The following is a 12,106-nucleotide window of genomic DNA, read 5'->3' as shown; positions in this document are numbered from 1 at the left end:
TACCGTGTTTAGTTTGAGTTTGTGTAAGTCAGTGTGTTCCCCATAGAAGCAACTTCAATATTTCATTGATTTATTTGGAGGAGAATAAATGACGAAGAAGATTGTTTCACCACTTTTGTATGATTTACTATAGTTATCAAACCCATTACCCAGAGGTGTGATATGAAGGAAAGAGGATGAAAAGAGAAAGGAGAAGAACCGGTGGATTAGAGTTTGAAAAAGTGGAAGGGAGGTGAAGATTGTTTTCAAAGGAAGTGAGAGAACCGGTGGTGGTTCCTTAGAGAGGGGAAAACGCGTAGAGAGGGTAAATGAGAAAGAGAAAAAAAAAGGTGTGAAAATACTATAAAGCCCATGCCACATAGGAGTGGTACAAAAGAAATGGTGTCCATGTCTAATTACCCAAAAAAAAAAAGTGTGAAAATATTTATAATTTGACATATTTCGAATTATTTAATCTATAATGTGTTTTTATTATTTCAGATTATATAATTCAAAAATGATAAATGCGGAGTGCATGAGAAGTATTAGTGGTGGGAAGAGAAAATCCCACCAAGTTGTTTGGGCTCCAGTGGCAAGGAGCTCCTTCTAAGGACGTATCCGGGGAATACCGGGTTCGATTCCCAGGGGGAACAACACTTGGTCAGTGCGCATGCCTCTACGCATGAGCTGGATTAGTCGTCCACCATTGGTGGGTCGGAAACCGGTGCGAAAGCCAAAAAAAAAAAAAAAAAAAAAAAGAAAATCCCAACGTGTCACTTGGCTCTTGTTACATCACTGCTGCCCAACCATCGTCACTCACGTTTTCTTCTTCCAATCAAGTAAGCTCATCAATCAATTTTTTCTCTTTCACTCTTCAAATTTGCTTTGTACAGCTACTGTTTATGCTTATGGTTTGATGGCTTATGGAAGTTTCGATCTTTGAATCACTCTGATGGTGGAACCCTCATTTTAAAGATTTTTTTTTTTTGTTGGGATCTTTGCTCATATGCTATTTTTGTTGATGAACCTTGTCTTTGAGTCAATGTTGTTGTTCATGTGATTTCTCTTTCTGTTAAAAAGCCTAGATTTGATGTATTGACTTAAGATGAACTTTTGCACTTAAGGTGTTTGATAATTGTCCTAAGTGCTGTCAGTGTCATCGCGGTGTTGGATAGCAACACATATCGGACACTAGACATGTCTTCTTTGTGAAGCATCGGTGCTACATTGTTAGCTACTAATATCTTACTAAAGTCAGTAGTTTTAATTGGACTTTCAATACTCTGTTAATGTATATTTGAATGATGCACCTTTAGGATCAGGATATATTGGTTTGTAGCAATCCAAGTCAGTAGGAACAACATTATCTATCAATCTATCTATGTCTATATGATGCTTTACATCTTTTTTATGCAGAAAATGTGAATCCAGTGACAAACAGGATCATTTACTCACATTTCAACTCCTTTGCTGTCTTTAGCAAATTAAGCAATGGCGGAAGAGGAAGATATAATCAGCACTTTACCGGATGCAATTCTCTGTCACATTCTCTCTTTCCTCGAAACCAATTATGCCGATGCCACATCCGTTCTTTCAAAGAGATGGAACCATCTCTGGCGTTCAGTTCATACTCTACGCTTCATCACTCAAGTAACAGACCATAACTCCAATCATGACTTTATCGACTTCGTATACTCTGTTTTACTCTCCCGAGATCCTGCATTGCCCATTAAGACTTTCCACCTTGAAGTTACTTTCCACCCTACAAAATCCGCCGCGTGAGCTGACAAATTTCCTTGTCTCATCCAGTGTGGGACTTTTAACATACACCTTTACGTTTCTAATTTTATTTTATGTGCATTATTAACAGGATGACGTACCCAAGGATATTAGAGAAGATGATGACATAGAAGATTGGGTAGACTCAGATGTTGTTCCAGAATGTCTTTCATTACACCTTAGAACTTGCAATCTTTTCAAGTTATCGGGCCTACAAGACGAGCTTATGCTAGCAAGGTATGTTTTGAAGAATGCAAGAGTTTTACAAACCATGAAAATCTGGAACAATGGACAGCTTGAAATAAAAAGAATATTATTCTCAGCCCCAAAGGCCTCTTCAGTGTGTAAACTTATGGTTTATAACGATTAATGATCCATGTGAGTAGTAGTTACTCTATTGTTGCTGTCATTCAATTAGTTAATTAGCCTCTACCATACAATTGCTAGATTTGGTGGTTTGAACTACAACTTTTTTGGTCATTAACATTGTCTTTGGTGCATAAGTTGAAGAAAATGGTTCCTTAAATGATCGAGTACCTGCTTACCTATTTTTATTTTCATTTTTGTATGACTTCATAACCACGTTGATCCATTTTGTGAGTTGTTGTATGTTAAATTCTGATTTAATGGTCATCGAAAACTATTCCTTAAATAATCTAGTATTTGCTTGCCTATTTCTATTTTTATTTGTCTATGACTTCATTCCCAAATTGATCCATCTTGTAAGAAGCTATGTGCTCAATTCTTAAATGAAATAGTATTGTATTTATAGTTAATAAAGGATTATACGTAATCTAAAGTATCAAAGATTAACATTACAAAACATGAGCCTCGGTTTATCCCTAATTGCAGCAGTTCACACACGGGTGGGACACATTGTTTTGGAGAGATCCATGGGTTGGTGAGGGTGTAGTACTAAAAGATATGTATGAGATTATTTATCATCACATCTGAAGAAGAGGTCAAAGTAGTGGATATGTGTTGGGAAAGAGAGGGTAGGGTGGAAAGAAGTTGTAATTGGAACTGGAGAAAGGAACTTTTTCATTCGGAGAATGAGTTCATAGTTTCATGCCAGAGAGTGATAAAAGACGGTTTCAAGGGGGCTAGATGTGATAAATGGAGCTGGAATGATGTTGGTGGAGGAGTATAATCTGTGAGAGTAGCGTATAAGGTGTTAACAGGGGGAACCACACAACCACAACCATTTTGGAATGAAGTATGTTTGGAACAGACTTGTTGTTTCAAAACAGGTTACCAACAAAAGACAATCTAGCAAAGAGGGGTCCATTCTGTGAGCAATGAACTTGTGTGTTTGTAGGAGTGCGGATGTTGAAAGTAATGCACATCTATTTTTTTAATGTTCTAAATTCTCAACAGTTTGGATGGAGCTACTGCATTGGCTGGGAATTGAGTCTGCACTGTCAAATGATAAAATAGTTTGTAGGATTGGTAAATGGCGCGCAATAGTTGATGAATTTGTGATTTGCAAGTGCATGGACAATATGCAAGGCAAGAAATAATGTGATTTTTAGAAATCAAGAGGCGGACGTTGAGAGGCTTGTGTAAAAGGTAAAGCTGATGGTGTGGTGATTGTTCAATGTCAAAATTTAGCGATTTGAATATGATATGATATAAGACAGAGGTGAAAGAAGGCACGAGCATTCACTTTGATTTAGGTTTCACATGCAAGGATAATATTTGGGTGTTTAGATGTTGAGCTTGAACAGCTGTGGCATAGAGAAGAAGCACATATGTAAGAGCTGTTTGGAAAAGGAAATAAAGAAAAGAAGGTGCATATTAAGTATGAACGCAGGTGAATAGAGGGCAGTGGAGTGGCAATATGCAGACCTGTCATGAAGGAGCAGTGGCATCGGAATACGAGGTTTCATTAAAGAATGGCAGGGGTTAAGAGATTTATCGACGTGTAGTACAACGGTGAGAAGGGACTAAGCTAGATTTATATAAATGGAGGAGTTCAGGAGGGTGTGACCTGTGAACTGTACTGATGTGGCAACACATGTTTTGGTGGACCTGAAAATGTTGATTGTTCAAATGCATGTAGTACACTACCCAATTAAAAAAAAAAAAAAACTTTCACAAGATGTTGTCTTGTGTAACCTTTGATTGATGAACAATGAACTTGCACATTTTACACAGTTTCTACATGAAAATAACTAGTGTTGTTGTGTGTATGTTGGCAATACTGTCAATAGAAGCTATCCTGAATAAGAAGTATATTCACCTTCCAATAATGAGTTAAGAAGTATATATATTGTGGTTGGATTACTGTATATGACTAAAATTCTTTTTTGCCTTTTCAAAAAGAGGGATCCTTTGTGCAGAAATCTTTTGTCCATATCTTGTAAAGGTTTAATAATAAAGTTCTATTTTTTTTATTCTTCTATCATCTTTCATTTCAATTTGTGTGTTCTATACATAGATTGCACTGCTTCCTGTCATAGCATAGGAATGCTTTTGATTTTAAACACTTCCCGTAATACCTTCAAGTTTCTAAGCTATGTTCCTATCTTATTATCTCCAATCAATGATCCAAATATTTTGGTCTTTCAGATGGATATTCCTAACAAATTTATCCATTCATCTTTTGCACATTAATTGGTAGTTTAGTCTGTTAAATCATGGTTGGATATAAAGACATAGTTGCACGCTAGAGTCATCACTCACCAACAAAGAAACATATCTCCTATATCATCAATTCAACAACAGCAGGACAACAATTTTGAAACAGTCCAAAATAGTAATCCCCAGATAGCTTCAAGGCATTTTACGGAAACAACAAATAAGCATGTTTTCCAGGAAAGACCAAAAAGGGGCGCAGAAAGGAAAAACAAGCTTGATTGAAGTTGGCTAATTAGTAAAGTCAATGCCACACTACTTACTAAAATCAATGTCTAAATCAATGCCACAATAGTAAGATCAAATTGATATTAGGCGGTTTTGAATTATTTATACAAATGGGGAAACCCTTGGAAGATTGTTAGGTTTTTGACCCATGACAATGTTCTCTTTTATTTTTCCTAAGAAAACCGCTAAATCTGACTATTTTACAAGCGTATCTTAGAGCATATCAAGTCATAAGGTAGGTTTTATTTCAGCTAGACTTTGAAATTTAGAAATTCCTTTGAAAGAGTGAGTGTGATAATTTTGATTTTTGAAGTTGAACTCTTTATTAGTCTTTAACACCTTAAAGCCTTAGACCTTTTTATAGTGATTAGTTCAACATTGTAACACAAGTATCCAGTCTTGATAGGGATAATCACTGTGCTATTATGACAATAGTAGGCTATATCATTTCTACATCTATACTCTGTAGTTTTCACCTTCAGACTTGAGAGATTTATGGCCATGTTTATTGAATTCTTTTGTTCTTCTCAACTTTTCCCGCTTCTTGTTTTCATGATTTTCCAAATATTTGATTATGCGAGATTATTATTGAATCTTGGTTATTTTTACTTCATATTCAAGTAAAATAATACATAGACTTCAAGAAATCCATGAACACTGAAAAGGTTAGTAGTTTTAGAATTTAGGTTAGTGTACCAATTTGGTTTTACTAAACTACTTTGTCTTTAGTGTAGTCTATCCATTTGGTTTTATGATTCATTTGTAACTATCTTGGTTTTATTATGCCAATAAATCTCACATTTGGCCCTATATCTTATATTGAGAATCTTGTGAGAAATGACTTAAATATTTAAATTGAAACAACAAGAACAAGTAATTAAAACTATAGTTGCACTCTGTTTTCTCTTCATTGAAAGTATTTGAACGCAATTTACTAATCTGTTTTCATGATTGCTGGTTTAGATGCAGTGATGCAGAAAACTATTGATTGAAGGAGAGTGAATCAAGTATTAATGATCTAGAGTAAAGAATTGTCGCCGAAGGAAGCAAAAGAAGATGCTCAATTTTGTAGCTGATTGACACAAAATGCAGTAGACTTCAATCAAGCACTTTGGCAAAATCTAAACTTTTATGAAACTATTAATCCTTTATATCTATTGGGATAAGGATCTATAGACAGTTTTATAATATTTTGGTAGCTGTGTCAAGTTTTGATAGACGTAAGCATATATGATCTTCCTTAATGCCGCTATAATAGCTAGCATGGTGGTATATGTTATGTTCTTTTGAGATTCTGACTTGTGTGGTTGTAGTTGCTACTATTATGTTGTGATCTTTGATATTGCACAGCAGTAATTGATATTCCATGGCCCCAATCGCAGAGGCCTTAGACCTAGCAATTTCTGCTACATACCTCAGCTCTGAATTATGGTTGACTGCAGTCTGCAGATCTTAATCTAGAACTATAGTTGGGATGTTGTGGTTGTCTTTCAATGTATGTAAAATATGATTGATATGTGATATGATATATTTCTACTTCTGCTTTGATCTGTGATACTTATATTAATATGTATGGTGACATTTTAATTGACGGAGTCAGTTTAGGGATTGTCTCGTAACTTCTCCATGAGTACACAAAAGGTTAGTAGATTCAGAAATTAGGTTAGTGTGCCAATTTGGTTGTACTAAACTACGTCAAGTCTTTAGTGTAGTCTATCCATTTGGATTTACTTTAATCTAGGGGGGGTGCTTTTTTCTTGAAAACTTCAAGTTCAACATCCTTAAAAATAGAACCGGACACTGTTGACAATTGAACCGAGTCATTATTTGTAGGAAATTCTGAAGCATATGATGCTTTTTCTTGACAGAAAAACGTATGATGTTAGATTAAATACTTTTGGCATTTTATTTTATTGTGCAAATCATAGAGCGGTAAATTGAAAGCTTAATTTTTATTCTCTCCATTCAAGGTGATAAAAAATTAAGTTTGTCACACTTTTTTAAGGTTCTTATTATTGATTAATATATTCTGATTCAGTGAAATACATAGTTTCATAGAGTAAAAGAAAACATAGATTGGTTTGATCTAAAATATGCATATTCTCACGTTGAGTTTAAATTTTCTTGCTCAAGCCGTTGACATAGAAAGTAACCAATAATAACCACTTACAAAGGTGAACTCAAAATTTAGTGTTAGTTTGACTATATTAATATCTAAGTTATTTTTTATGTTGAATGTGGCGAAGCTATGCTATATTAGATTCTAATTTGTTTTCATTTTCATCATAATGAATGGGACAACTTCTTCAGTAATGTAATGTTTTCAAACAATCTATTGATCAATGACATGTTTTATGATTCATTGTAACTATCTTGGTTTTACCATGCCAAGAAATCTCGCAGTTGATCCTATATCTTATATCGAGATGATTGTGGGAATTGACTTAAATTAAATCGAAACAACAAGAGCAAGTAATTAAAATTATAGTTGCACTTTGTTTTCTCTTTATCGAAAATATTTGAACGCAATTTTCTAATTGATATTCCATAACCCTAATTGCAGAGGCCTTAGAACTAGCAATTTCTGTTACCGTGCTCAGTTTTGAACTATGGTTGACTGCGATGTGGTTGTCTTTCTAAGTACGTTAAATGTGATCGATATGTGATATGATATGTTTCTACTTCTGCTGTGATCTGAGAAACTTATATGTTATGTATGGTTGGTTGGTGACATTTAATTGATGGATTCCAAACATGCCTAACTTGCATACAATAAGGTCAAAGTTAGGTCTGGACTTCTGGATCTGGATAATCCTTTCATACTAGCTGCTGAGTGGTTGGAATAAATTAAATAGCACACAAATAACGTTGGCGGTTTATAGAGATGGGAAATTGGTTAGGGAAAATTAAACAGTTAGTAAGAGGATAGTTTAGGCTTTTTGAGGGGGATACCATGCATAAATTTTTTATTTTTTGTGTGAAAGGTGGTGTAGTCTTTTATATAAGGGGATAGATACCCTTGGAAGAGGTATCTCTGTTCTCAATCGTTCCTTCAGCAAAAGTTCTTTCTCTTCCTTTGTTTCTATTAACTTTTCCTTTAGATTTGCTACAGCTTGTCAATCTCCACATGCACAGCTCATTTAGGTTGCATTGGATTTTTGTGCATTTCTTTAAAAGTAGGTGGATGTCTGTCTGTGGGGAAAGTTGGAATTGGAACTTAAGAGGGTTTCAAGGGGGATCAAAGTGACATTTGGAACTTGAATGGTTATGGAGTATATATATTCTGTGAGAGAAGCACAACCATATAAGGTGTTAACAGGGGGAATCACACAACCATAACCCTTTTTGAACAAGTAATCATCAAACTTGTTCCAAAAATATCTGGTGATGGTGTGGAAGTTATTCCAAAACAGGTTACATAGACAATCTAGAGAGAAGGGGAGCTATTCCACAAGACATGAACTAGTGAGTTTGTGGCTGTTAAAAGTAGTAGTTCACATTTTTTTTTAATGTTTTAGATTCTCAAATGTTTGGATACACAGGCTGGGAATTGAATCTACACTGTCAAATGATAAAAACAAGTTGAATAAAAGTGGTTTTTTTAATCTCTTGGCAAGTTTTAAAACTAATTTCATTTGTTGATGTCTTGACTAATTTTCTACCTTATATTTTCAACTGTTTTCTCTCATGATCAGACATGCACCTACAAGCAAAGTTATAAAGGTGGTTGGATTTGCTACAAATGAATATGTATAAACCATGCTAGACTCAAATCAGGATACCCAAAATATAAACATGGTGAGAAAAATATATCATTGAACGATGATGACATCATAGAAAGAAATGACGAGGAAAGCATTTACATGAATTCTCTATGTTTGACAAAATTAAATCACGATAGCCTAACCCTAAATCGTGATAAAAATACACCCACAAATTAGGAAAATGGGCAAGCCTAAGAAAAAAAATTTAGATATGAGAACCAAAAAACGAGCATAATCATTTTGGTTGTTGCAACAAAACACTAAACAACTGATATTTTGCTTCTAGTTTCAAATCCATGCCATGAATGCATCGAACCGCGGAACCATTAACACCAAACTTCATCTTCTACCACCCGTTGATGCAGTTTGTGACCTTCCTTTAACGTCAGTGTCCTGCTCACATGAGAAAAACAGTTACTCCTAAACTGTATGGCTTTTTCAATCAGAAAAATAGAAAGGAAACTATACAAGAATAAACTCGACCGTTCAATTTATTATGATAAATAAAGACAAGTGAAAACTAAGGGCAGGGAGGATAACCCTCTTAAAAATCTAATAAAAGCAGGCATATCATTGTTCCTAATTAATTAAGATACACCAAACTAGTTTCATTCTTCCCATTTTGTTTCATTCTTTTATATTCATTTTCATCCATCTAACTAGTTTAAATTTGTGCATTGGAAGATCCATCAACAATTTAAACACAAGTACGCACATGTGTGTGCGCGCACACATGCACAATTGTACCTGTGGTATGTGCAAATAAATGTAGTTCTTTGCAGTAGTTGGATTGTGAGTTTCTGCACCTTTGCTCCAATCATAACAAACCTGTAGACAATGTGTAAAAGTTGTTTCAGAGTCAAATTATGGTAACTTAATTGAAGGCACATATCAACAGGTCCATATATAAAATAGCAAGCAAATTATTTTTATTGTTTTTAAAACATCTATTTGATATGCATAAAATTGACAGTTTAACCCTCAAGGCTCAAATATCTAATCCAAGCGACAAATTATATATAATTAACTGTCTAAACATGATGTTTCTGCGAAATTATGAAGGGTTTGAAATTACTTGGATGATCCGACTATAAAGCTAGAAACTGTGAACCCAGCAATACATATGATTTCTCTTTACTTGGTTATTTGATTATAGTAAATGAAGAAACAAAAATATAACAAAAAACTACATACAATACAAAGTAAATAACTACGGATTTTAAAACAGCAATATGAAGCATACCGCGTAAGCATATATGGAACCGTCATTATTGAATGTACCGCAAGGTATGGGTTGACTACACCTCTGCATATTCTGCAAAACACATTATAAAATGAAATAGCAGTAAATAACTTCAGAAAGATAAGCAAAGGTGAAAAGAAGACATCGATAAGAAAAGCATATAATGAACCTTGAGTCTCTGTTTACTGTTCTTATCCCAGAAATGAAAAGCACCATCAGATCCAGCAGTTGCAAAAGTGTGATGTACCTGAAGACAAAGACATGATCGATAAGATCTTCTAGAAAAGAATATTGAATCCACAACTTTCCAAATAAAAAATTTAACTAATTAATGTTGATATTTTACAGGATGAAAATTTAACGAGTTGACTGAATATATGTCATTATTTTCTCTGTGGCATCTAAAAGTAAAATTCTTGTCTTGTAATGCATCATCAAGATGGTGTACTCCAACCCTTCCTTCTATTGAGCCGACCTACAGAAAAAACAATATTTTAATGGCATAATATAAAAGCAACACACGAAACTGTTTAAATTAAAATGACGGTGTTTGAGTTTGAGTTTGAGTTTGTAATGTACAAAACAAATACAGCAAAGGATATTCAAGTTTCACTCCTGTATGGCTCTAACTCGACAAATAATGTCATCATTTAATAGTATCAGTGCAAAAGTCTTCTAGCAAATAATGCATTGATAACCCAATTCTCTAAATACTGCACTACAATGAGCTAATTAGAGTCTTCACATACAAGCTCCAATCCAAGTGTAGAATTGACCCACATCAGTACAGTGATGGAATTAAATAAAATAAAACAAAACTGTATTTGAATGTAAGTGAGGAGTGAATACATACCAAAAAACCTTGTTGATCAGGAAAAGCAGCGACACATCTTGTCTGATATTTCAGAGGTGATATTATTCTTTTGTACTCATTCTGTTGAAAATTCCACAAAAGTTACAAGAAAAACAAACAATAAAAAATCGACATTTATTGAAATCAATAACTACTCACGTAGAGAAAAAGCAGATTTCACATGATGTTGAAAAATTATAAGCAACTAATTGGAAACCGACCTATTCCGTACAAAGCTATAAGCAACAGCATTATGAAAATTTATAAGACCTGAGGATTCTGCAAGTTGAAGACAATAAGATTCCTATCAGCAGTTCCTACAACCATGAGAGGATGTCTCACATCCATTGTACAGCAGAGATCAGGGAGTTGCTGAGTATGCACTGGATTTTGCTGCCTAGTATCCCAATACCTAACAAACATAAAATAAGACCCAATACTCTTTAGACGTACGTACGGTAACTGAATGAAAAGAATGAATATGCATGCTTAATGGTTTTGTCCCAGCTTCCTGTGGCCAAAACATTCATCTCTGGTATCCATGCAATCTCTTTGATGGGACCATCATGCACGGCAACAGTCGTCGGTTGCCCTCCAGATAAAAGTGGCCACATCTTGACCTGCTTGTCACAACTTCCGGTAAAAACAGTTGTTCCATCATCCTTCCAAGCAGAGCACAAAACCTACAACCAATGCCACATTGAATTAAGTACAACAATAACAACAATGTAGATACATTGAATTACTTGTGATTATAGAAAAGCATGCATGCATGCATTAATAGTACGTACTTACAGGTTGATCATGAGAAATAGAAGCTTTGGGAGTACTACTAAGAGTATTTCCATTCTTTGAAACCTCCCAACACAGAACCTGTTAAGAAGAAATAATGATGAATGATGAATGCAAGAAACAGAAAAGATACAACTAGAATGAGAAACTGACCTGGTTGTCCCAAGAAGTAGCAATGAGGAAATTGGCTTTGGGACTGAAAGAAAGACTGGAAACAGAATCAGAAGGTGGTGAAGTAACCTCATGGGATTTGTTAGGATTGGTATTCGTGGCTCCGAAACTCGACATTGTTCTTCACTTCTTGATCAATGCAGAGAAAGAGAGAGGTTAGGGTTTGAATTGAATTGAAGTGAAGAAAGAAAGAAAGAGGTTTGTGAGAGTATTTATAGCTACGCCATATTACCAACTCTGCCTACGTTTTACGCACTTTTCACGACCGAGCTTTTACGCGGACAACCAACTCTGCCTAACTTTTAAGCACCAATTTTTTTTTCTTTCTAACAAAACTATTTTATTCAAACCCTATAGATATTACTAAATTACAACTTCTTTTTTTTTTTTTTTTTTTTTCCATTATTTGTGATTTATATATTGATAGAACTAGAAGTTAAACTTTATTTTTATTTCTAATTTTTTTTTAGTATTATCTATAATTAATTATTAATGTATTTGTAAAAATATCAATGATTTATAAATAAAATAAAAAACATGTAAAACTAATAATTAATTGGAAAAATTAATAATTGCATTGTATGAAAAATTAAAATATTTTCTTAATCAAATCAATTATGCACTACTATTTATATCTTCAAATTTAAAGCAAATGTTATG

At 34.2% G+C, this 12,106-nt stretch overlaps 2 protein-coding genes across 10 annotated transcripts; one reads left to right on the top strand and one right to left on the bottom strand.

Moving 5' to 3' along the window:
* Positions 1-687: 687 nt before the first annotated feature.
* On the top strand, positions 688-6,171 carry LOC25485823 (F-box/FBD/LRR-repeat protein At2g04230). 7 transcript variants are annotated; one of them, XM_024784891.2, is made up of 4 exons: positions 688-818; positions 1,396-1,629; positions 1,850-1,995; positions 5,587-6,171. In XM_024784891.2, the coding sequence occupies exons 2-4, from the start codon at positions 1,471-1,473 to the stop codon at positions 5,609-5,611; spliced, it is 330 nt and encodes a 109-aa protein (XP_024640659.1). In that variant the 5' UTR covers positions 688-818; positions 1,396-1,470; the 3' UTR covers positions 5,612-6,171. The 7 variants fall into 7 exon arrangements, 2 of the variants coding, with proteins under 2 accessions (XP_024640659.1, XP_024640648.1); XR_003012499.1 differs by having other exon boundaries at positions 812-934; positions 1,396-1,757; XM_024784880.2 differs by lacking the exon at positions 5,587-6,171 and having other exon boundaries at positions 1,850-2,306.
* A 2,271-nt stretch (positions 6,172-8,442) lies between these two features.
* LOC25485822 (protein RAE1) lies at positions 8,443-11,604 on the bottom strand. 3 transcript variants are annotated; one of them, XM_013613938.3, is made up of 10 exons: positions 11,429-11,604; positions 11,279-11,356; positions 10,973-11,166; positions 10,754-10,895; positions 10,484-10,564; positions 9,977-10,105; positions 9,800-9,877; positions 9,631-9,702; positions 9,135-9,215; positions 8,443-8,780 (listed from the first exon to the last, which is right to left on the bottom strand). In XM_013613938.3, the coding sequence occupies exons 1-10, from the start codon at positions 11,561-11,563 to the stop codon at positions 8,727-8,729; spliced, it is 1,044 nt and encodes a 347-aa protein (XP_013469392.1). In that variant the 5' UTR covers positions 11,564-11,604; the 3' UTR covers positions 8,443-8,726. The 3 variants fall into 3 exon arrangements, with proteins under 3 accessions (XP_013469392.1, XP_039685072.1, XP_039685052.1); XM_039829138.1 differs by having other exon boundaries at positions 9,194-9,215; XM_039829118.1 differs by lacking the exon at positions 11,279-11,356.
* Positions 11,605-12,106: the final 502 nt, after the last annotated feature.

This window comes from Medicago truncatula, chromosome 1 (genome assembly GCF_003473485.1).
Source record: "Medicago truncatula cultivar Jemalong A17 chromosome 1, MtrunA17r5.0-ANR, whole genome shotgun sequence".
NCBI lineage: Eukaryota > Viridiplantae > Streptophyta > Magnoliopsida > Fabales > Fabaceae > Medicago > Medicago truncatula.
This window is presented reverse-complemented; position numbering and strand designations above follow the sequence as displayed.